The sequence below is a fragment of the Phocoena phocoena genome, chromosome 9 (genome assembly GCF_963924675.1).
Source record: "Phocoena phocoena chromosome 9, mPhoPho1.1, whole genome shotgun sequence".
Taxonomy (NCBI): domain Eukaryota; kingdom Metazoa; phylum Chordata; class Mammalia; order Artiodactyla; family Phocoenidae; genus Phocoena; species Phocoena phocoena.
Window position 1 is genome coordinate 58,901,537 of NC_089227.1, and position 22,734 is coordinate 58,924,270.

At 41.2% G+C, this 22,734-nt stretch overlaps 1 protein-coding gene across 1 annotated transcript in view; it reads right to left on the reverse strand.

Moving 5' to 3' along the window:
* The window catches only part of CPVL (carboxypeptidase vitellogenic like), a 101,252-nt gene that overhangs the window by 16,818 nt on the left and 61,700 nt on the right, over nucleotides 1–22,734 (reverse strand). The window contains 1 exon segment of the mRNA XM_065883857.1: nucleotides 8,645–8,827. Within this exon segment, the coding sequence (XP_065739929.1) occupies nucleotides 8,645–8,827 (183 nt within the window).

Sequence of the window (22,734 nt, forward strand, 5' to 3'; positions counted from 1 at the left end):
ATGGTGGTTGCCAGGCTCTGGGGAAGGCGTAATGGGGAGCTGGTGTTTAGTTACAGAGTTTCAGCTTTACAAGAGGAAAAGAACTGTGGAGGGCTTCCCTGGTGGCGCAGTGGTTGAGAGTCCGCCTGCAGATGGAGGGGATGCAGGTTCGTGCCCTGGTCCGGGAAGATCCCACATGCCGCAGAGCGGCTGGGCCCGTGAGCCATGGCCAAAAAAAAAAAAAAAAAAAAAACTGTGGAGATGGATGGTGCACAACATTATGAATGCATTTATACCACTCAACTGTATACTTTAAGATGGCAAATTTTGTTATGTATATTTTATCACAATCAAAAAAATTGGAAAAAAAAAACTTTCAGTGGCCCCCCACTACTTAAACAATGGAACACTCACCCCTTTGCCTACCATCAAGGTCCCATGATCTCTTTCCAGTTTCTCTCCCAGCTTTCACCCTTTACGCTCCAGATTAGAAACCAGACTGTGTGCTCTGCCTGTACGCTGCCCTGTACGCTCTCATTCGGAGGCTCTGCCCGCCATGTTTCCTCTGTTCATTTTATCCAATTTCAGCATCTGTCCTTTTACTAACATCAGAAATTCCCAGGTAAAGCTATAACCTTTCTTAACACTGGATGAACCTTGCCTCACCACCTACTGAACTCAAGCACCTTTTTAAAAATCCCGATACTCTGTCTATAGAAGGGCACATGCATGTAACTGAACAGCTAACACTGGAAGTAAAATACATTATTTCTCAGGCCTGCTTTAATTACGGCAGATATGTATGCAGGCTCCAATTTTAACTGTACTAGTTTACTACTGCCAATCCATCATTCCAGAGGTGGGTGCCCTTGTGAGGTAGAAAACCTCTGGGCTGGAAGCCAGGGGGCCTAGAATCTAATCTCAGCTCAGACATGAAATGGGTAGGAGACTTTGGAACAGTCACTTAACCTCTGGGCTTCAGTTTCCCCACCTGGAAAATGAGATCTAAAATTTGTTTCAACCAGAAAATGCTACCTAGAGTATGGAGATAATCCATCCTGTAATTACTGAATAACCTAAGCTGATATTGATAATGAAAACATAAAATAAATGATGACTCAAATTGCAATCAGAAAAAGAGAGTTGTTGGAAACAATGCAAAACTCATGGTAGAAGAAGCTACACCCAGTATGATTGCATAGGAATGAAAATTAACCAGGGACTCAAGTCTTCCTTTTAATGTTTACATGCAAAATAATTAACCTCCGTTAGAGTATTTTCATTGAAATCAAGATAGAAAAAATGCTTTTTTCAGAAAATTTAGCTTCATGAAGTTTTTTTCTAGAAAGATGTTTTTAAAGAAATTCATCAGTGTTATTATTCTGATTAAAATTTTATATTCTGATTAAAATTTTATACTCTGATTAAATTTTATATTAAATGTGGCATCAAAAAGTCTTTGGAGTTGAAATGACAATTCAGTGATGTAAGAACAAAATGTCCTGCATTTCAAAAGCAGTGGCAACATCAAAACAGATCATGAACAGCAACTGTGACATTTGGAGAAAGACCCCAAAAGGAGCAGCAGGGTGGCCTTGACGGTGATGGACATGGGTTGTCACCAGCTAGCGGGAGAGAGAGGATTAGACCTTTGTTCTACACTGCAACACTGTTGAGTCATACAAACACACACATCGCACTCTGAAGGCAACTATCTATTCGATATTGCGTGCAAACTGAGCCCCTCCGGACATTAATGGAAAATATATTTCAGATCTTTCTTTGAAGATATCTTAGCGATAACTCAGTTCAAACCTTGTATTTTACAGATGAACAAACTGAAGCTCAGAAAAGCCCATGACTTCCCAGATGATATAACAAGGGAGGGTGCAAGTCTTAGAATGGCACAGATTGTGGAGGCCAGGCCAACCAGGGGCAACAAATAGCACTCATTCTTCATCTGACCTCCGAAGGCTTGATGGAGCTGGTTGGTTTTCCTGGGCCTCCCTTGATGGAGAAACTGCTGCCCATCTCCGTACCTTGACAGTCCCCTGGGAGAGCTGTCATTCCTTTAAGTGGACATTTTAGGGAACCATCCGGAGACAAGTCTACTTTGGTTTCGATTTTTAAATTAAGAGCTGTGGAGTTTGGCAGAGAGTGAGTTTTCTTTTTTGGCAGACACATACACATGCTTCTGTTCTGTGTGTCAAATGCTAAAAAGCCAAGTCCATGGTTGAGGCCCGTTTCTTTCATCATCAGATGCCTGACATCTGAACAGTATCCTTAATCCACAGAGAATGCCTTTGTGAACACCAGAGCTCCTTTCCCTCCTTCATCCCTGCCCCTGCCCCCAATCTCCACACACCACCCCCAATCCTACGCTGAGGCATTAGGGGAAGGAGCGCCGCCAGCACTGTAAAATCACCTACATAAAACGCGGATCCCTTGCCGCTGTGTGGTAAAACACTTCTATCACAAACATATGTGGGCCTCGCTTCTTTTGTTAGCCGGTTTTTGGCAGCCACAGGAGTGCCATTTCATCTCTCAGTGTGTTTTGCATTCACCACAAGAGTCAGCGGGCTCAGTGTGACATTTGCCACAAGCTTCTGAGTGGTGGTCAATCCCTTTTCCCACCTCTACGGCCCAGGCTGCCCTGCAGCCCCGATCTCGCCCCCCAAGCTGGGCGTTCCGTGCACAGCACCGAGCAGGACACGTGTGATGCCAGGCACTGGAGTGTTTCACAAGGAAGGTCCAGGGGACACAGAATAACAGGTGGCTGAGGCAGCCATCAAAGGATCTGGAGGACACGCTGGATGTGCCTGGTGGGGTTCTTATCATAAAGCAGTGCGGCGGACAGGGGTTAAGGACGTGCCCATCGCTCCCTGGCAGCTCGGCATGCATGTTTGCCCTTAATGGCCTGAATACTAATACTCCAACTTTCCTCTAAGGGAAAATCAAATATTTTCCCTGATCTTGATTTTTACCATTTATAATTTTCCTTTTTTGTGTGTATATTCTTATAAGTGATCCACGGTAACAATAATAATAGCAAATGTTTCCTATGAGTCAGGGACTGCTCTAAGCTAATTAGCTTATTGAGTTCCCTCAATAATCCTATGAGGATACTATAGACTGAGTGGCTTAAAGAACAGAAATTTCTCACAGTTTGGGCATCTGGGAAGTCCAAGATCAAGGTGCTAGCTGACTGGGTTTCTGATGAGAGCTCTCTTCCTGGCTTGCAGATGGCTGCCTTCTTGCTGTGTCCTCACATGGCTGAGACAGAGAGAGGGCAAGCGATCTCTCTGCCGTCTCTTCTTAATCCCATAGAATCAGGGTCCTGCCCTTATGACCTCATTTAACCTTAATTACCTCCTTAGAGGCCGTATCTCCAAATACAGACACATCCCAAGTTAGGTCTTCAACATCCTAAGTTAGGGAGACACAATTCAGTCCATAACAGGTAGATATTATTACTAGCCCTATTTTATAGGAAATGAAGTCATGGTATAGAGAGGTGAAAAACTTGCCCAAGGTCACATAGCTATTAAGTAGAAGATTAAGGAGGCAAATCATGGTCTTCCTGACTCAAATACTCTATTATAGTACTGAGGACACTGGAACACTCTATTATAGTATTGGAGGCCACTCTAACACTGTAGTATAATGTTGGAGGCCCCTGTAACACTGTACCATACTATTGGAGGCCACTGGAACACTCTATTATAGTACTGAGACCACTATAATAGTCTATTATAGTATTAGAGGCCACTCTATAGTGGTCTCTAACCACTCTGTTACACAGTCTCTACATATTTTATAGGTATACACATGTATAACACACATACACAAACACACATATCCATATAACCTAATACTGTATACAGTTTTATTCAGTAACAATGATCATTCCTAAACTAGTCAGTAGTTGAGGTAAAAAAAAAATTCTCCCCAACAGAAAGATGTCTACAAGCCAATTTTTCCTTGTGGGAAAAAAGAACTCAATTAAGAGTGTGTGTGTAGAGGGTCAAAGATACCAAATTCTGAGCATGAATATACTCAGAATTTGCACTGGAAGGGATCTCAAACCAGAGCAAGACGTTTAGAGCTCTGTCTATGGGATGTGATTAACTTTCTGAGTACAAACTCTACCCTGACCCACCAGGTCCCGTATGATATGGCCACAGCCAATCCTCCATCTTTGCTTCCCCTCTTTCCCTATCCCTCCCTCAGATCCACTGGCCCTCCTTCCTTTCCTCAGGCACATCCAGCTTATTTCTGCCCCTTGGCACATTTAGACATTCTCTGCATGGAAACACTGGCCCATATCTGCACATGGAGGCTGCTTCATGTCTTACTGTCTCACCTCTTCAGTGTGGCTTCTGGGATCCACCATCCAAAGTAGTCCCTGTACCAGTTCTTTCACATCATCCAGTTTTATTTTCTGGCATTATCTGATTTGCGAATGTCTATATTTGCTTATTTTCTGCCTTTATTTCTTCCCTCCTTTGAGTAAAATCTCCTTGATAGAGTAGACTTTATTATCATATACAGTCTGCTGATCTTATAGCAACCAGACCATCCAGTCAGTGAATGGGAGGATGCAATCAGAAATAAAAGAATGTGGGCATTTCATTATTAATCTAATATTTCTTCATTTCTAGCCACAGGGAAAGTATTACTGTATTCTAATCATGGGAGGTAAGTTTAGAACCTCATGAGTATTGATAAATATCTTTTTTTTTTTGCGGTACGCGGGCCTCTCACTGCCGTGGCCTCTCCCACTGCAGAGCACAGGCTCCGGAAGTGCAGGCTCAGCGGCCATAGCTCACGGGCCCAGCTGCTCCGCGGCACGTGGCATCCTCCCGGACGGGGGCACGAACCCGTGTCTCCCGCATCGGCAGGTGGACTCCCAACCACTGCGCCACCAGGGAAGCCCGATAAATAGCTTTTTTTTTATACTGCCCCTAAGGAACGCCTAACGAATGTCTTTCAAACATGTGAAAAAATTAAATAAGTTTTTTTCCTGAGTGTTTCTCTTCTCTTCTATTTAGTTAACATTCTCCACCTTACTGGCAATTAAGTATCAGAGGCAATCTGACAGACATAGGCACGCAGGCTCTGGGAACAAACTGAATAAAGTTTGAATCCCAATGCTGTCATTGGATGATTCTGGATTAACTGTTTACCTTCTCAGAGTCTGTTTCCTCCCATGTAAGTAAAATGGAAATTATGTAATTTTCAGAGGTTATTCTAATATCCATGCAGTACCTATCACAACAGCCAGCACATATTTAGTGTTCAACAAACCAAAGCTATCTTTATCATCATTGAACTTAAATATAGGTAGGTGAGCCCATCCCTTATAACTCTGATCTTTTATTTGCCTCTTCTCTTTCATTTATTTTGCACACAAAAAATCATAATCTATCTTTTTGCCTGATTTATTTGCATAGTTTATGTAGATCAGTAGGACTACTGACACACATGATATTAGTTGGAAAATTAGCTTATAATTAATAATAATAATAACAGCAACAAAAGGAAACAACCTTACGTGGCCAACTAGAGGGTAATTAAGAAAATTAATTTTATCAATTCAATGGAGTATTACTTAAAAATAAGTTAAGAATCTATACTGTAACTTTGAAAATATGTATGATATAATGTTAAAAGAACAAAACAGCAAGTGCCACATTCTGTACTGGCAGAGACACTTGTTGCTCTCAATCCTCCTACTAAGAAAAACTAGAAAAGCTGGACAAAATACAGAACACACCCACTTGAAAATTCTGAGGCTCACCCAAGGCAGCCAGGATATAAGGGGTGTATTAGTTTCCTATTGTTGCTATAACAAACCACCACAAATTTAAGTGTTTTAAAACAACAATAATTTCTTATTTTATAATTCTGGAGGTCAGAAGTCAGAAATGGTCCCACTGGACTAAAGATGTTGGCTAAGCTAACTAAGATGTTGGCAAGGTTCCATTCCTTCTGGAGGCTCTAGGGGAGAATCTGTTTCTTTGTGATTCCTAGTTTCTAGAGGCTGCCTGCATTCCTTAGCTCATGGTCCTTCCTCTATCTTCAAAGCCAGCAACAGAGCATCTTTGAAACCCTCTCTGACTCTGACTCACCTGCTTCCCTCATTCACTCATAAGGATCTCTGTGATTACACTGGCCCATCTGGATAATCCAGAATAATGTCCCCATCTCTAGGTCAGATGATTAACAACCTTATTTCCATATGTAGCCTTGATTCCTTCTTTCCATATGATACAACATACTGACAGGTTCCAGAGATTCGGAGGAAGGTCTCTTTGGGGGCCCATTATTCTGCCCACTACAAGGGGCCAGGCTTGCAAACTGAAGGGAGGGCAACAAACTGAGTCTGGCATTCTCTGGCCCTGTCCACGTCAAAGCAATAGTTTATTCAGCGGCCAAGAGGCTACAAAACCAAGCATAACGTGGTAGTTAAGAGACTGGAAACTTGAATGGAGCTTTGGGAGACAAAAAGTACAGATTTAAAGTCACTCAATTCCAGACTTGATAAAGGTGCTTGCCTCTATTCTAATTGCCTGACAGAAGCAAAGCAAAATCTCTTTGAAGATAAATATCATCAGCCAGAAACTCAAACTACCTCCATAATTTTACCTGTTTAATGCCCGACATACAACTGAAAATTTCTAAGCATATCAGGAAAAAGTACCCAACTACCATATAAAAAGAGAATAAATAAATCTCATGAACACAAAGCTGAGCAAACATACCACACAGGAAAGAGTACATACTGAACATGTCCATTTATAAAAATTCAAAAACTTGCAAAAGTAATCTAGGCTATTAGAAGTCAGGACAGTGGTTACTTTGGGGAGGAGGGGAGTAGTGACTATGGGGTGGGGGGGGAGGGGCACTGGTTCTATTCTATTTCTTTATTTAGGTAATAGTCACAGGGGTATGTTCACTTTGTGAAAATTCATTTACCTGTATATTTGTGACTTGTTCACTTTTCCATATTATGTTATAACTCAGTAAGTAACAAAGTAGAATCAACCTTATATTACACTGTTAAAATTATGCAAAAACCTGTACCTGTGAACATATGAATCAATTAAAATACAATTTCAGATGTTGAAATTGTTGAACTTTTTCTTTTTAAAAAATATTTGAATTGCTATATAACTTGTGTTACTTAAAAAGAGACAAATAAACAAAAAAATTAAGTCCAGATTATTTTCTGCAACTGAAGAGCCTCCACTTGTCCAGGAATTTCAATATTTTGGAATCTGTCTTCAGAGTTAACTATTTATTGTGGTCCGCAACTCAATACCAGATTCAAGATCGCTCAAGTTTACAGAAGCAGATGGGGCTGACAAGGCACTTCCCATCCTCTCTTGAGATCTCTCTGCATGTAAACAGATACTTCTTTCTGTCCTTCCCTGTCCCATTTTCAGACTTCATATATATACTGCCAGAACTGTTCCTGCTCTGAGACATTTAGTTTGCCATTCCACCAGTAGTTAATTCTTTGTTTTAATTTATCTTGATTTAGAAACTGTAATGTTATAACTTTTCAAAGTTTACCTTCACTTGAGCCCAGAAATATGTCTCTCAACTGTTTCCATTGTCCAAGGTAGTTAACGTTTTGTGTAATATTTAAATTTCTGTTAAATTTCATGTTATTTAATGGTTAGAATGACTGGGGTAGGGTAGGAAGGCTACCTTTTCACATTAGAATACCCGTAATTTCTGCTGGATCTATCATTTTTTTAAACATAAATGAGTAATTCAGGTGATAACCCAGTGACCCCTGATAAAATACTTTGTGATCTCTCATTTACAGTTCCAAAGCAAAGTACTTTTGAAGTAGTATTCCTATGATTAATTTCTGTTTGGAGCATGGATTTGCCTAAAGGAAAACTCAAGCATTAGAAAGCTATTCTTCCAAATACTTGGAGGTACAGAATTGAGGTCCCAGTGTTACCTCACATAAAAAATTGGGGAATAAAATCAAGTCTAGAAGAATACATTTTTCCTCTTGAGACTAACTAAGCAAAACTAAGGGGCTTTCTTAATTTCTCCAGAAACTTTCTGGAGGTAAACAGTGTAATCATTGCGTAAACATTAAGGAAGACCTATTCATCTTCGAGGAGCTGAGACCTGCAAACTGGAGGAGCAGTGGACAGACTTGGCCAGAGTAACATCTGACCCCTGAAGGAGAGGTCACACTAGGGCATCAGATAGATTTTGTCCTGGGGTTCCATGTGTAATACGTGAATGTGATCATAGGTTTGCCAGAGGAGATTACATTGAACCTTCCTCATGTAATTTGTTCACGCTCTCTTTTGTTCCCCAAATAGACTAATTCTCTCATTAATGATTCACCTTTTGGGGTTGAGTATTATCCTTTTTTTAATCTTTTTAATTGTCACCTTATCTCTTAAATAATACCTACACTATTGTCTGTCAACTTTTGTCTTAAACATTGAGTATTTGTATTTTAATATGAACTCAGATCACCCTTCCCTGTGGAAAGGAGGGCAACAGAAGACACCTTTTGGTTGTTGTATGACTTTGCTTAAGGCTGACCATGTCTTAGGGGTATTCGGGCTTTCGTTTCAATCTCATCATCCCATTCTCAAAACCTGCGTGCTGGGAAGCATTTTCATACCTGATAGAAGCTATCCACTTGCCGTACATAACCAGCCACTTCAGGATCAGATTTAAGGACCTTCCAAACTTTTCTTTCTGCCTTCTTATAATCCTGGGATCCTTTCCAGTTCATGGCCATCAAGGAGCGCTCTGTCAGGGGAGCTGCCACGATGATGTCCAGTTGGCCATTGTAGATTAGAACCTGAAACGAAATTGAGCCATGAGCAAATGCAGGATTCAGCAGGGGAAGCCAGTCAATGTATCTAGGTACAGATAGTGCACACAAGAGAGAAAAGGGAATGTTAGCTGCTCTGGGGCACTGCTCAGAGACGCCAACCCAGGAACTCAGTAGGGTCACTTTCTTCCTGTTGGCTACATACACCAACAACCTGAAATAAACTCAAGCCTTGTCTCAACCACTGCATTCTTCCAAAAGTATGATTCTTCATAGGAATCTGCAAACATCTCTCTTGTTGCAAAAGCATTTGTGCTGTATTACCCAGCAATATAGGTTTTACTTGGATGCATGGCTATGTTAAGGAAGAAGACTGTGGTTACAGTTCAGTGGAACTAAGGAATGGTACACACGGGGATTGTCATGAAGCCTGCATTTGATTATTTTCACTTTTCAGGCCCTGCAGCAGCTGGCAAGCTGGGCATTCCCTCGTGGCTGCTGGTAATCCATGTTGCTTTCCCTTCCTACATTTCAGTGACAACTATAATTTTTTGAGGCAGACAGATAGATGCAGGTGCCTCAAATTTGTTATTTGTTGGAGGCAAACATGTCTGCTAGGCCACTTCCAAAGACCTCTTTTCTTAAATAGGATAGCCACTTGTCAAAAATGAGGAATGTCCTTCAAAATGCCTAAGATACATTTTTTTTTTTAGCCAAGTTGATGGGTACTATAGGAGAAACTCTGAGGCAACTCTGGTCTTTTCTTCCCAAACAGCTTTCAAGATATTCAGATAATACCCAAAGCTGCTGAAGTTGTGAAGCTACTGGGGACAGTGTGAATGGCATTACTCTTCAGGAAAGCAACCATCACTTTTTAATGCAAAGACTTTATAATGTTGAGACTTTGTCCCAGTAATCCCAGTTTGTGGAATAAATTCTATGAAAATGAGCCCAAAGAAATAAAAAATATATATATTTAACAATATTCACTGAAACTTTATAATGACAAATTTGAACACAGTCTAAAAGTTCCATATTAGTGAGTGGTTCAATAACCACGGTACAGAAATTCTATGGGATATTGCAAAGCCATTTAAACTGTTGGACTACAAAGTTGTCACCTCATTCTCCTTAAGTCCAGCCTCTTTCTCCTGGACTCAGGAGATGGCTATCTTAAGCTTGTGTTCCTCAGCCCATGTTTCATTCCAGAAGTGCACATTATGGGGCTCACTGCTCTGCTCTTTGGATCTGTGCTCTTTACTGCCTGTTGATAGTCTGAAAATTACTGCCTCATATACTATGTCCATCTTACATCTGTTTATAGTGTAAGTGCAAACTCAGTGGATGATAATGCCACAAGAAGAATTCTGATTTTAAAAAAAAATTGTTCATCATCAGCTTTCTCACAAAATAGTTGTGGTTCATTTATTCTCTGTAAATAAAAAAATTTTTTTTTCTTGTAAAAATAAATAAACTGTTGGACTAAACCATGAAGCAATGTGGAAAATGCTTATCACATAATGTTAAGTAGGAAAGCTGAATGCCAAATATATATCCCAATTATGATATATAAAATTGACATCCTTATTTACATATATGGAATGAATCTTTAAGAAAAAGGAATAGAGTTGATTAATTTTGGTGGTGGAAATCTGAGTAATTTCCCCCTTTGTTTTCTACTCTCCTTAGGCTATTTTTCACACTTGTTGATTCTCATAAGGTATTATCACTCCACCACCAACAAAGAGATTTTCTTCAACTCCATGCTACCTTTGATCTATTTGGAAGCTCTGGTTTGACTCAAGTGAAGACCTTCGGTTGAATCCTCAAACTGGATATAAAATGTTTCACTGCATGTTTCCATCTCTGCCCTCCTGGTACAGGCTTCTTAAAAGGCTTATACATAATTAAAAAGCCCAGGACTTTTACACACTCCAAATCCTCAAGCAGCAGTGGGCCAGGATTCAGCCTAAGATGAAAGAGCCCTGGGCCTCACCTATAGGAACACAGGGTCTTTCATGTTACTCAGTCATCATCACCACATCCACTCTCCTATGAAGAACCCCCCCTTGCAGAAAATCCTGATGGATTTAAAGCCTTTTTAAAAAACTCAACTATAGCAATAGAAGTTTGCATTGTTTATACAAAGAAATTGCCTCAAAGACCTTGAATACTTATGGCCCATGCAAAACTCCTACAGCTGTTTTGCCAACAGTTTGGAAACAATTACACATGATCTGTACCAGGAAACAAGGCTTAAATACTTCACCATCCTAGGAAGGCCTGATTATAGCTGATTAACGAAGATAATCATCCATAAAGTAATTCTTCTAGAATTCAGTGAAAAGATGCTGATGACCTAGCAAACACACAAGCGTATGTAGCCATCTTTCCTCTTCGTGGCTACTCTATGAAGCTTGCATCTTTCTGAGTGTCATCAGGATATTGTTACCTTACTATCATCAGGATATTCTGAAACTGGTTTGAATTTTCATCTTTGAGGGATGATAGCAAACTCCACAGGTTACAGCAAAACCAGGCTGATATGTACAGCATTAGGGTACACGTTTGTTGAAATGAATTGAAACGAAGCCCATCCCTGAGCCATTTCCCTTGTTTTTCAAGACATCATAAACAAGAATACTAACACTCCAGAATGAGGCAGTGAAGGGCTGGACTGCGTAATTTTGTGCATGTGATGTGCAGAAAGCCTACTTTTGGGGGCAAATGGAAATCCTTCCTTTGCAAAGCAAGGAAAACAGTTTTAACTACGAAAGGGCACATGAGTCAAGTGCAACAAAAAAAGAAATCAGGTTAATGATCAAGCGAAGTGATTTCAGAGCTGGCATTTAAGGCTGCCTTAACTATAAGAATTCCAGAGCTTCTATTTTTATCTAAATGTCACATTTACTCTCTTCAGCCCCCACAGGAATATCCCAGTTGGGTGCCTCCAGGGCTGGGTGAGTGGGTGAGATATCCCAGGATCTGGCGACAGTGAGCTGAGAAGCCAGGTGGGTGTAGCACAGGGCTGGGTGGTCCTGAAGCCGGAGGGCACGTGTTGGCCACCCACATCCTGAGAGACAGAAAAGTTCCAGGACAAGGCTTAAACCTCAACGGGCTGGCCACTTATGAAGGATCTGCACACATTCGCCCACTTCTTCCTGGTGGGGTGAACTGTCCCGGTTTGCCCTGGACCGAGGAGTTTCCCAGGATGCAGGGCTTGCAGGCTAAAACTGGGACAGTCTGGGGCAAACCTTCCCCTGAGGCTTGCTGGTATTTTAAGCAACAGGGTGTAAAGACAGAGAGGTGGAGACAGAAATGAATGCAGCTTTTAGCTACGCTTCCCTTGTCAGGAGTGACTCTAACAAAACAAAGGGCAGGGAAAGCGCTGGTTGGAGCAGGTTTCCAGGGACACAGCAGGCAGCACCCCTGAACAACCAGTGTCCTCACTTTACTTTCTGGCCAGCTGTGAGGCCTCAGTTAAAGAGCAGAGGCACTCCTTTTAGAGAATTTTCTTTTCTTTTACTACTTAGAGGTCTGACTGGTTAGTTTGTTGAAACTGATGGTGATGCGAAGACATGGAAAAATACTTATTTAAAAAATCAATGAAAAACTACGATCCCACTGTTCATGCTCTATAATTACTATATTTTTAAAGGATGCTTCAAACTTGGGAAAAGAATACATCAAAATACTAGCAGTTAAGGTAGTTAAAATATGGGCGATTTGTTTTAACTTGGCTATTTTCTAAGTTTTGGGGGTATGTTGGGATGCTTCCAAAACGAAAAAATAATAAAAAGAACAATAACACTAGGAGGTTGGACACCTCAGTTTGGCAAAAGATGGGTCTTTATTGGGGAATAATTTGTGCTAACTCAAGTATTACCAGCTCTCAGTTTTTTTCATGACAACTAGGTAAACAGCATAACTTTAGTTCAATCATAGATGATCTTAAAAACTCATTCCAGAATTCAAGCATTTACAAGAGATGGCACTAGGTGATTTGGATTACGAGCATCTCTCTCTCTCTCTTTTTTTTTTTTCAAAAGGAAGAGATGAGAAAATCATTTTTTTAATGTTCTTTACTTTCCAAAGTGTTTTCATGTACACACAGCTTTATTCACATCCAGCTTCACAGGGTGGGGATGAGACGTATTACAGGGCCCACCTCCACTTTACTGTAAAGGAAATCGTGACACAGGGAGGTGTCAGAATGCATCCTAGATCCCACACTTGCAAACTTCTTCCTAAAACGCCTTAAGAAAGGAGCTAAATTCCTGCAAACGGCAAGCATTTACTGACTCCCCACAGCTACATGTTTAAGTGCTACTCCAAGCCTTAGGAAACAGAGTTGGTGGAGAAGGAGACATAGTTTACATCTCCAGTTCAGAAACAATCTCATCGGTTGGTCCAACTCTGGAGACGTCTCTCATTCCTCACTTTGGCTCTATGGACCAGGATGTGTGCAAGGACATTACTCAGCTGGCAACAGATGCCTCACTTCTGTTACAGGGACTGGCCCTCATTAAGCAGCTGTGGAACAGCATCAGCTCCTGAAGAAGAGAGATCTCTTAGCCCTCACTCCACCTGCAGCCCCTGCATGGTACCTGACACCCCATAAGATGTATGGACACTTGTAGAGTACAGGCAATTGTGCTCTTTAAAGGCTTTCTGTAATGCTGTATAGTGATTGCGGTTCTCTTTGGCCCAGGTCCACTCCCCCTTCCCCTGGTAACTGTATTCCCATTCCCTCAATGGATACAGCCCTAGCGTAGGCTGGCGATCAGTGTTCCTCCTCTATGCAAGGGATGAGCATGTGACCTAAGCTAGGGCACTCAAATGCTCTCTCCCTAGAATTTGGATTGTGGACAGAATGACACAGGGTTCCCTGATGAGTCTGCCCATTAGTTTTGCTACTTGGATCCCCAGAGTTTTCCTGGTCCCTATCTTTCCTCACTCTAGTTCTTCAGTTCTTCAGTTTGTCCATGAATTCTGTGACCTATCCTGTCTTCTGACCACTTCTTTTCATGCTTCAAGTAACAGTTGCTGCTGTTGCTAAAAGCATGAAATCCAAACTCATACACCATTGGACCAGTGCCTCACATGCCCCAGCATGCAGTAACTGGGAATTCTTGGACATGTGGTTTAACCTCCATGAGTTGCGGTTGCCTTTCCTGAACATGTAGATGTAAGACCTACATCTCACTGTAGTGAGAATTAATGAGAAAATATGAACAGGGTTCTAAGCACAGCACTGGATACAAATTGGGGGAGTCAGGTAAGTATGGTCCTCCTCTTCAAGTAGGTTGATAATGTGATAATGACTTAGAAGACTGAACCAACAAAGAACTTCTTCTAGAATAAACCTCCAAAATATGCATATGGTCTTTCTGTGTCAAATACTTGGTTGTCAGTCTCACTCTTTTAGACAAAGGCCAACAGTAGGAGGGAATCCAGCCAGGGTAAACCTGAACTCTATGTACTCAGATGCATGAAATAACATGTCTTTCATGACTAATTTTACACACATTGGGCATGGTGTCTCAGCAGTCTTTTCTTGGTACTCAGAGTCATAAGTCTATAAATTACCCTTTAAAAGGAACTTGTAATTTTGAAGCATCCCAAGGAATTTCCCCATACCTAAATGCTAGAAAAGTATGGTTAAGAGTATAGCTTTTAAAAGGACATTTGGGAATAGCAGAACTCTCTCATTGTTCTAATTATGTTGAAGGAACTGTGCTAAGCATTGTACATCCATGATTTTACAACACCCCCAGAAGGCAAGTGTTATTTATGCCATTTTAGGAACAAAGGGACAGAGATGCAGGGAGGTGAGCCAGCTGGTAACAGAGATTCAAGTTCAGATCTGCCTGAGTCCAAAGTGTGTGCTTCTAACCCCTCTTCCACACTGCTCAGTGTATTCCGCTCCCTCCACCGCTCCCCCGCCCAGAGAATACACTGAACAGGTGGTTTATTCTTTGTAATTACACATGCAAGGAGCAAACTTAAATGTAAGCATGACTCTTTGGAATGAAGGATACATGTTTATAGTTAAGAGCACAGGCTCTGTAACTGGGTTTGAACCTAGCTCTGCCACTTACTAGCAGGATTATCTTGATTAAGTTACATAGCCTGTCTAGAGGTCAGTTTCCTCATCTGTAAAATGGATAGAAGAGAAACATGTATGAGAGAATTACATAACATAATGCATGTAAGCTCTTTGTGTCCCAGGCACATAGTAAGTGTTCAGTTAACACTAGCTATTATTATTATTGCATTTGAATAATTCAACATAGCTATTCAACTAGCTCCACAATTTCCAAATGAGATGTTACCTGTGGATTTCAATTGTGATTTTGGAGGTAAGAGTTAGAATAACGCTTAGGATGGCAAGAGTTCTAACGTAACTGCACTAGGTCATCAATTTCATAAAACAAATGGCAGGGGCTTATAAAAGTCGTATGACACTTGCAGACAGGAGTCTTGAGCTCCAGCCCTGGCTCAGCCTCCCAAGGCCTGTGCTACTGAGTGCCTTGGAGCTGTCATCTACTCACTCTGAGCCTTAATTTTCTCCTCTGTGAAGTGGAATATCTATATCCTAGAGTTCTTGGGAGGACCACATGGGATACCAGTTATAAAAATATCCTATAAGCTGAAGAATAAGGTTTTATTATTGTTTCTGTTACTCTTTATTAAGAATAATCTGAAAAATAAATTTCTATAGTGGTGTGCAAACGTTTTCAATTGGCTGCATTTAGCTTGCAGATATATTCACCTAGGTCCACAAGGTGTTGTTATTGTTTTTGCAATTAGATGCTGTCATTTAAATACCCAGACATCTGACCACGCCAGGCCTATATTTCCACTCTGCCACGATGAGTGCAGGCTGTGCAATAGTTATCTCCCTAAGACACAGTCCTACCCCTTCCTGAGTGTCCTTCCCTCACCCGCAACAGAGGTGCAAGGGCAGCTGTCATTTATTCAATGCTTATGCTACCGTTCTTCTTAGAAGAGAAACATATTCCTCTGTATCCATGTCTCTGTCACGGGTAGAAAAGAAAGATCAATAGGTCTCAATCCAGCCCTACTCATTCATTTCATTTTCTTCAGCTAAGTTTCACTTCCATGTGAAATGGAAAGGAAGTGGCCTTTTGTCTGAGCTGGAGAAAAGAGTTCCTGTTCACTTATACATGGAATGTGTTTGTTTGTTTGTTTAATCTGCTCATGTGAAATTTCTATTTATCCAACAGTAAATCTTTGTGGTGAGCCTAAGGATTGGGCACCAAGAGAACAGACATGAAAAGATGTGACCCTGTCCTCCTTATACTCCAGATATATTTTTAACTTTTCAATATAGTGAATAATCAAAAGAGGAAAAGCAAGTTTACTCTTTTGTTCTCTAAGTTTTCCTTAAAAAGAGGACTTAAAAAAAGTCAGTTTCAAAAAAAAAAAGTCAGTTTCACTTAAATCTTTCTAAAATCTAAATCATTTTAACATTTCAAACCATAAACTTTTCAGGTTCTGGATGTACATAAATCAGTAGTTTTTTCATGGATTTCACCCTCTCAGCAAGAAAACCTCCCTCTAGGAAAGACCTAGTGAAAAGAATCAGATGATGATTAACCCTTATTTTACACAGTATAAGCTTCTGAAGGATAAATATTTTCCAGGCAGATATAAAGCAACCAATTGTGCCAGCTAAAGATAGCTGCACGCCAGTTTACCTGCCAACTCAACTAAGAAGATCCCACACCCTCTAAACTCAGATTTTGACTTCAAGTAAGTTTGGGGGACAAGGGATGATACTCAAAGGGGAAAAGAGACAACTGTGTTTTTGATGGTGCCTGCGAACACTTGAAAGAAGGGGTTTGGGGCAAAAATGTATATAAATGTGCATTTTGTTATATTTTCATTGTTGCCTGTATTAAAGCATAAGCCTGAAAATAAATCACATTAGGCCCACTTTCTGGTCTAAACTTTACCTTTTTAAAAATCCAAACTGAAACACACGTGTTGCTGACGGAGAACACAAAGCATTTCTCTTTAAATCCCTGATACCTCCCCTACTTATTAGGAAAATTACAGAGATGCCGCAGAAGGAGGCTTTGGTCTCTCAGCACAACAGGAAAGCAAACTGAGCTTTTTGTGAGAAGGCTGGATTTTTGTTGTTGCGTTTTTAGACGAAAGATTTATGCTTATATTTTGGCCCATTTACAATCCATCATAATACTTTGCAGACAAAGTTATGCTCTTTTCCCAATGATCCAGTGACCTTAATCTCTAACATTTTGTGGTTTCCTGTTTGGGGAAACAGCCTAAGCTATTCCAGGCTACACAGCATTCCCAGTTGGCTGCTGTCTGTCTTAGTTTTGAATGTTCTCCTGTTCCTTAATCAAAAAAAAAAAAAATTTTTTTTTAAAAGAAGCCTTCCCTACAGATGCTAAATCAATGAAACTCCTACAAAGCAGCCCCCCACACTTCCTCTTCTGGCTGCCTTACCTATCATTCTTCTATTACAAACTCCAACATAGTTTGCCTGGAGCAATTAGCATGACCCGCCAGTAACTTTCTCCCAAATAGAAGAGAATTAATTTCATTAATATCCAACTCAACCCAGGGCAATCCCCAAGGGTTTCTCAAAAGCTCAGCTGCAAAAGAAAAACAATTTCAGCTATATAGTATAACGTTTAGCAATTTTCCCCACTGGAGGCAGAGTTGTTATTCTTCCAGGGACAACGCCTGGGCCCCAGTTGCCCGTGGCTCGCACTTTTGGCCCTACTTCTTCCTGGTGACTTTGCAGGGATATAGGGCTATAACACTCAGGAAGCCTGAGTCCCCTGGGCCTGCCTGGAGGAGACTGTGGTAGAAAAATAATGCCAGCATTGAATGAAACAGTAGTCACTTCTGCAACCAAGCCGTTCTTCAAATGAGACATACTTTGCTTCCAAGTTTAAGGAAGACAAAGAAAGAGAGAAAATGGACTTAGAATAAACACCCCCGTGTTCGTGCCATTCCCCCACCAGCTGGTTTTGCCAAGATGAGTAAAGAAAAATGAGAGTGGGGCAGGGAGTTTGAGTGAGTGTCCAGTGATTACACAAATAATAGTGAGTGTCCAGTGATTACACTAAGAAAATTATTCCTGCTTTCTTGCAACTTAACTCTAAATAATTTAGTTGCTTTTAGAATGGAACAAGAAGCAAAGCCAACTTGAAAATAATCCAGTGAGCCATCACTCCAACCCAGGGATCTTTGAAAAAAAATTAACTACCTAGAACAGCATAATTAACATGACTTTTAATAATGACCCAGAATATTTTCCTCCCATTTGAGTAGAAGAGTCCTGGGGGCCCACTCTAGGGGGTCCTTTGCTCTGCTTCTTGTTTCAGGGTCTGTTCTCATAGCCCTTTTCCGATCCCCTCGCCTCTAATCATCACCTCTCACCTATTGTCCATCCTCAGTAACTGGATTTAATGAACTCAAAGTGCTCCAGGAGCAGGCCTACCTCTTCCCCAGACAAGTCTCTCCAGAGAGGAGTGTCCTCCCTGGTTGTCAGAATGCCAGCTTCACGGTCATGCCAAGGGTACTCTCCAAACACTGCCCCATGCTTGCCAATCTTATCACTCTACTAAAAAAGTGGGCTGAGGAACCGATTTCTTTATCTTTCCACATTATTAAATGTACTTAATTAATCAGTACACATCTGCACATAAACCAAACCAACAAGAAACAGCCCCAAAAAGCAAACAAGAATTGCTATAATTTATAATATTTAAGTCTATAGGAATTGACTCACACTCATCAGTACAGTAGCCACTGGCCACACGTGGCCAGTGAGCTCTTGAAATGTAGCTAGTCCAAACTGAGGTGTGCTCTAAGATACACACTGAATTGTGAAGACTTAATACAAAGAAAAGAATGTATAATCTCTCAATAATTTTTTAATATTGGTTAAATGCTGGTATGATAACATATTGGATATACTGGGTTAAAGAAAAGATGTTATTAAATTAATTTCATCTGTTTCTTTTGATATTTTTAATGTGCCTTCTAGAAAATTTAACATTCTATATGTGACTTGTATTTCTATTGGACAGCAGCCATATACCTTGGATTTGGTATATCCCGCAAAGAAAACTGGTCCCTTTGTCAACAGATGACAGCAGTAACTTCCAAGGACAGCCACTCTTAGAGGAGTGACCTGCAGTTCATGAAGCTGGATGAAGCAACTCAGAAAGAATTTCCTATGGAGGAGTGGAAGATGCTCCTACAGTCTCAATCATTACAGCAGAAATAGGTAGGAGCTACAGGAAAACCCCTTGCCATCAAGTCCCCCTGCCAGCTCCCGGTTCCCCAACATTATCAACATCACTCAAGTTCAAAAAAACAATAGTTGTCGCCATAAAATTGAATGGATTCACCAAGGATTTTGAGGGTGAACAAAACCTGAAAGCTGAGCCCCTGCCACTAAACAGTGTCACTGCTGCCCTACTACCCGTTGTGCCCAGGCAGGACAGGGAATGATTTCCCTGCTGAAGTTATCCTGAGGGCCAGCTGAGAGCAGAGTGGTCTTGTTGCAGGAGGAATGCTAAACCACCCGGAAAAAGCATTAATTTAGAGGCAGCTGGAAGCTCCCATAGGAATATAAACAATGGGAAGGGAGGCCTTAGAGAGTCCGTAGAGTACTCACCAAGCAGCAAGGTGCGGCTCACTTTGCGGCCCACTTCCCCCACAATAAACTTTCCTTCTAGCTTGAGAAAATTCTAGTTCTCTGTGGATGAAGATTACTTTGCCTTTCTCTTAGGAGAGGACTAGAGTGACAGTAAGTAGGCCCTCATCCAAAGAGCCAGAGAGGTCACTTCTACAAGTCTAATTCCTACCTGTTGTTATCAATCTCCAGGTGAGTAGCAAAGTCAGTGAAAAGCTTCCAGCCAGGCTGATCTCACGAAAGAAAGCAAGTGGCTGGTTGTACAGCTTACTTTTCTTTATCAAAAAATTGTTTTAAAAGTCTAAGTGGTGCTCTGGCCTCTTTATGTTTTCATCTACATGGGAAAACCTGGTATCAGTCAGGTTGCAAGATTCTCTGCCCCATACTCTCAATAGTGATATTCACCAAGGTCCCCTCATTACTCTGCAGATAGGGTTTTTTTGGTGGTTTTTTCCTCCCCCAAACACAACTCCCCCTTATTTGGTAAGGAAAGCATCCCTTTCCCTTTTCTTCCTAGAGAACGTCAAATGGTCTCAAAAGGACTGTACACATCCCTGTAACAAATAGGGGGACTGTCATGGGGCTGAAGAAACAGACTTGAAGGTGCAGTGAAAGGAGCACCAGGTGAGGAAAATCAAGACGGAGGAGGTCAAGGGCTCCTGCCCAGAGCGATTCTTTCGAAAGCTTGGTTGAAGGTTCTTCTGGCTTTCATTTAGTCACATGCCATTCGGCACAAGGACACTGTGCCGGGTGCTGTTACCCAGTGACAACACTCGAGAGCCGCTCATAATGAGCAAGTAGATAGCACAGGCTGCCCCATTGGGGGGGTGGGGGTGCGGGGTTGGACGACTTCTACAGTGCAGGCCAGGCAAATCCAGTAGGGAAAAGCCCCTAGGAAGAGCCCGAGAGTTGTGAATGTGGCTTCCGTAGGCAGTGGGAAAGTATGTGAATGCTGCTCTCCTTACTGGACTACAAGGCCAGGGCCAAAAGCCACGGAATTAAGTCATCCACATTCAGATGGAAGCAGAGGAAACTGCAGTGCAAAGAGCCCTGGGCCTGGAGGCCGATCCTGTGGCAAACAGACTTAAATGATGATGGTGATGATGATGACTGTGATTAGGAAAACCCAAACCCAAACCCAAACCCAAACCCTGGCTCTATCACATCTGATGTGACTATCGTAGAGAGCAAATAAGCGCCCTAGTGCCAATCTATCCATTAAACACGAGTAAAGCTTATTTCTTAATTTCCTTTTTTTAAAAAATAAAATATTAATGTACACTATTTTCCCCCCACACCCCAGGGGACGGTGGTTGGCACACGCTACTTTGAAGACCACTGGTTTCCAACAATCCAATCTTTTAGAACACGTTGGCATCGTTTTGCATCTTCTGTTATACTAAGACACAAGAAATAAAGACTGAGAAGCTACTGCAGCGTGGTGACATTATTGCACAAGAGATATTCCTCATTGTTTCCAGAAAGCAATACTCTTCTCACGCTTTCCGTATTTATCTTTTCCGAGTAAAGTCAACTGATGTAATTGCCTGTGTTTCATACCAGCTGGATTTCATAGCAACTGGATTTAAATGTGCGTTTCTTAGCTTGTTGATTTTTAGGTCCCTGGAATCTACATAACAAATGGTATCACCACTTAATATCTTTCTTCACTCTGCTGTATTTGGGTGGCTCCAGATTAAATTCTACTTTTATGTTGCCATAAATCACAAACGTACCTTCTAATGTTTTGAGCATGAGGCACCTTCAAACAACACATCATCAACAAGCAAAGCAATTTGAAATAAACCAATTCACACAGCAGATTATCAAATGGCTTAAAGAAATAAGTAAGAGTAAATAAAAATATATGCTCGTTCTCATTTGAGTATTTCATCCCAACATCAGTTTAAAGGACAAACAAGAAAAGGCGTCAATAGCATGGCAATTTGGGGTGAAATCAAAATCTGTTTAATAATTTATGGGTATGCTTTCTTCCTTTTACTCATTGAAATGCTTAAAAATCAAAGAAGCCCAGGAGAAGCATGCCTCATTAAAAAAAAATTACTGCTGGGCTTCCCTGGTGGCACAGTGGTTGGGGGTCTGCCTGCCGATGCAGGGGATACGGGTTCGTGTCCCCGTCTGGGAGGATCCCACATGCCGCGGAGCGACTGGGCCCGTGAGCCACAGCCGCTGAGCCTGTGCGTCCGGAGCCTGTGCTCCGCAACGGGAGAGGCCACAACAGTGAGAGGCCCGCGTATCGCAAAAAAAAAAAATGACTGCTGTTCTTGCACTTGGATTATAACTAAAATAGGTAAAAGTAATTCACAAGGAACTCGACAGTGTAACTGATACTCAAATGCAACTATTTTTATTTGCCTGCAAAGCGATGACTGCTTATTGATGGTACGATTACATAAAACAACATGTCCCAGGATTAGCTTCCCTCTCTTCTGTTATGCTTCCCTAAAAACTACTCCCTCCTCACAGAAGTTTTTCACAGAATGGTACTGGCATTCTCTTTATGGTCTTCAAAGGGTTTGAAAGAAAAGTGATCATATCAGATTATAGTCAACAAAGCTAGACTTTTCCCATCACAGTCCGATGGAAGCTCAGAGTCCAACTTAGCAGTTGAAGAATCGGACCCAATTAAGTGTTAAATTTTTATTGGTACGCTAGACATTTATCAAATCTAGTTTCCTGGCACTATCACCATTGACATTTTGCCATCAGAAGATGTTATGAAGGAAAATGCCACAAGCAATTAAAATGACTGCTAAAATGACTTAGATTTACTAGAAAAATTTACCTTTCAAACTTCTAAGTCACATCCATTAGCCAGGAATTGCCCATTTCTAAAGGAAGAGCTTTTGATAGCCTAGGATAAGTAAATAAAACTCTTGACCACCTGGGTGTTAAGATTTCAGTCTGGTGGTGAAGCTGAGAAGCATTAAGATCCTGAATTCTGAAGATGCAATTAGTTGAAACTTAATGAGCTGCAGAATGATAAGTGACAGGGAAATGTAACTTTATATTTACAATTTCCTGACTAGATGAACTTTTAAACACAGCAAACTAAGCCCTACCCAGGGGCAATTTAACCTTTAAAAGCAAAAGCATATGGAGGTATTAGCCTTTGGAGATGGTACCTCTTAAAACATCAGTGGCCTTCCAGACAACTTAGCAACAAGGGCAACCTCAATCCAAGGGCAACATTTTTCTTTGGATCCAA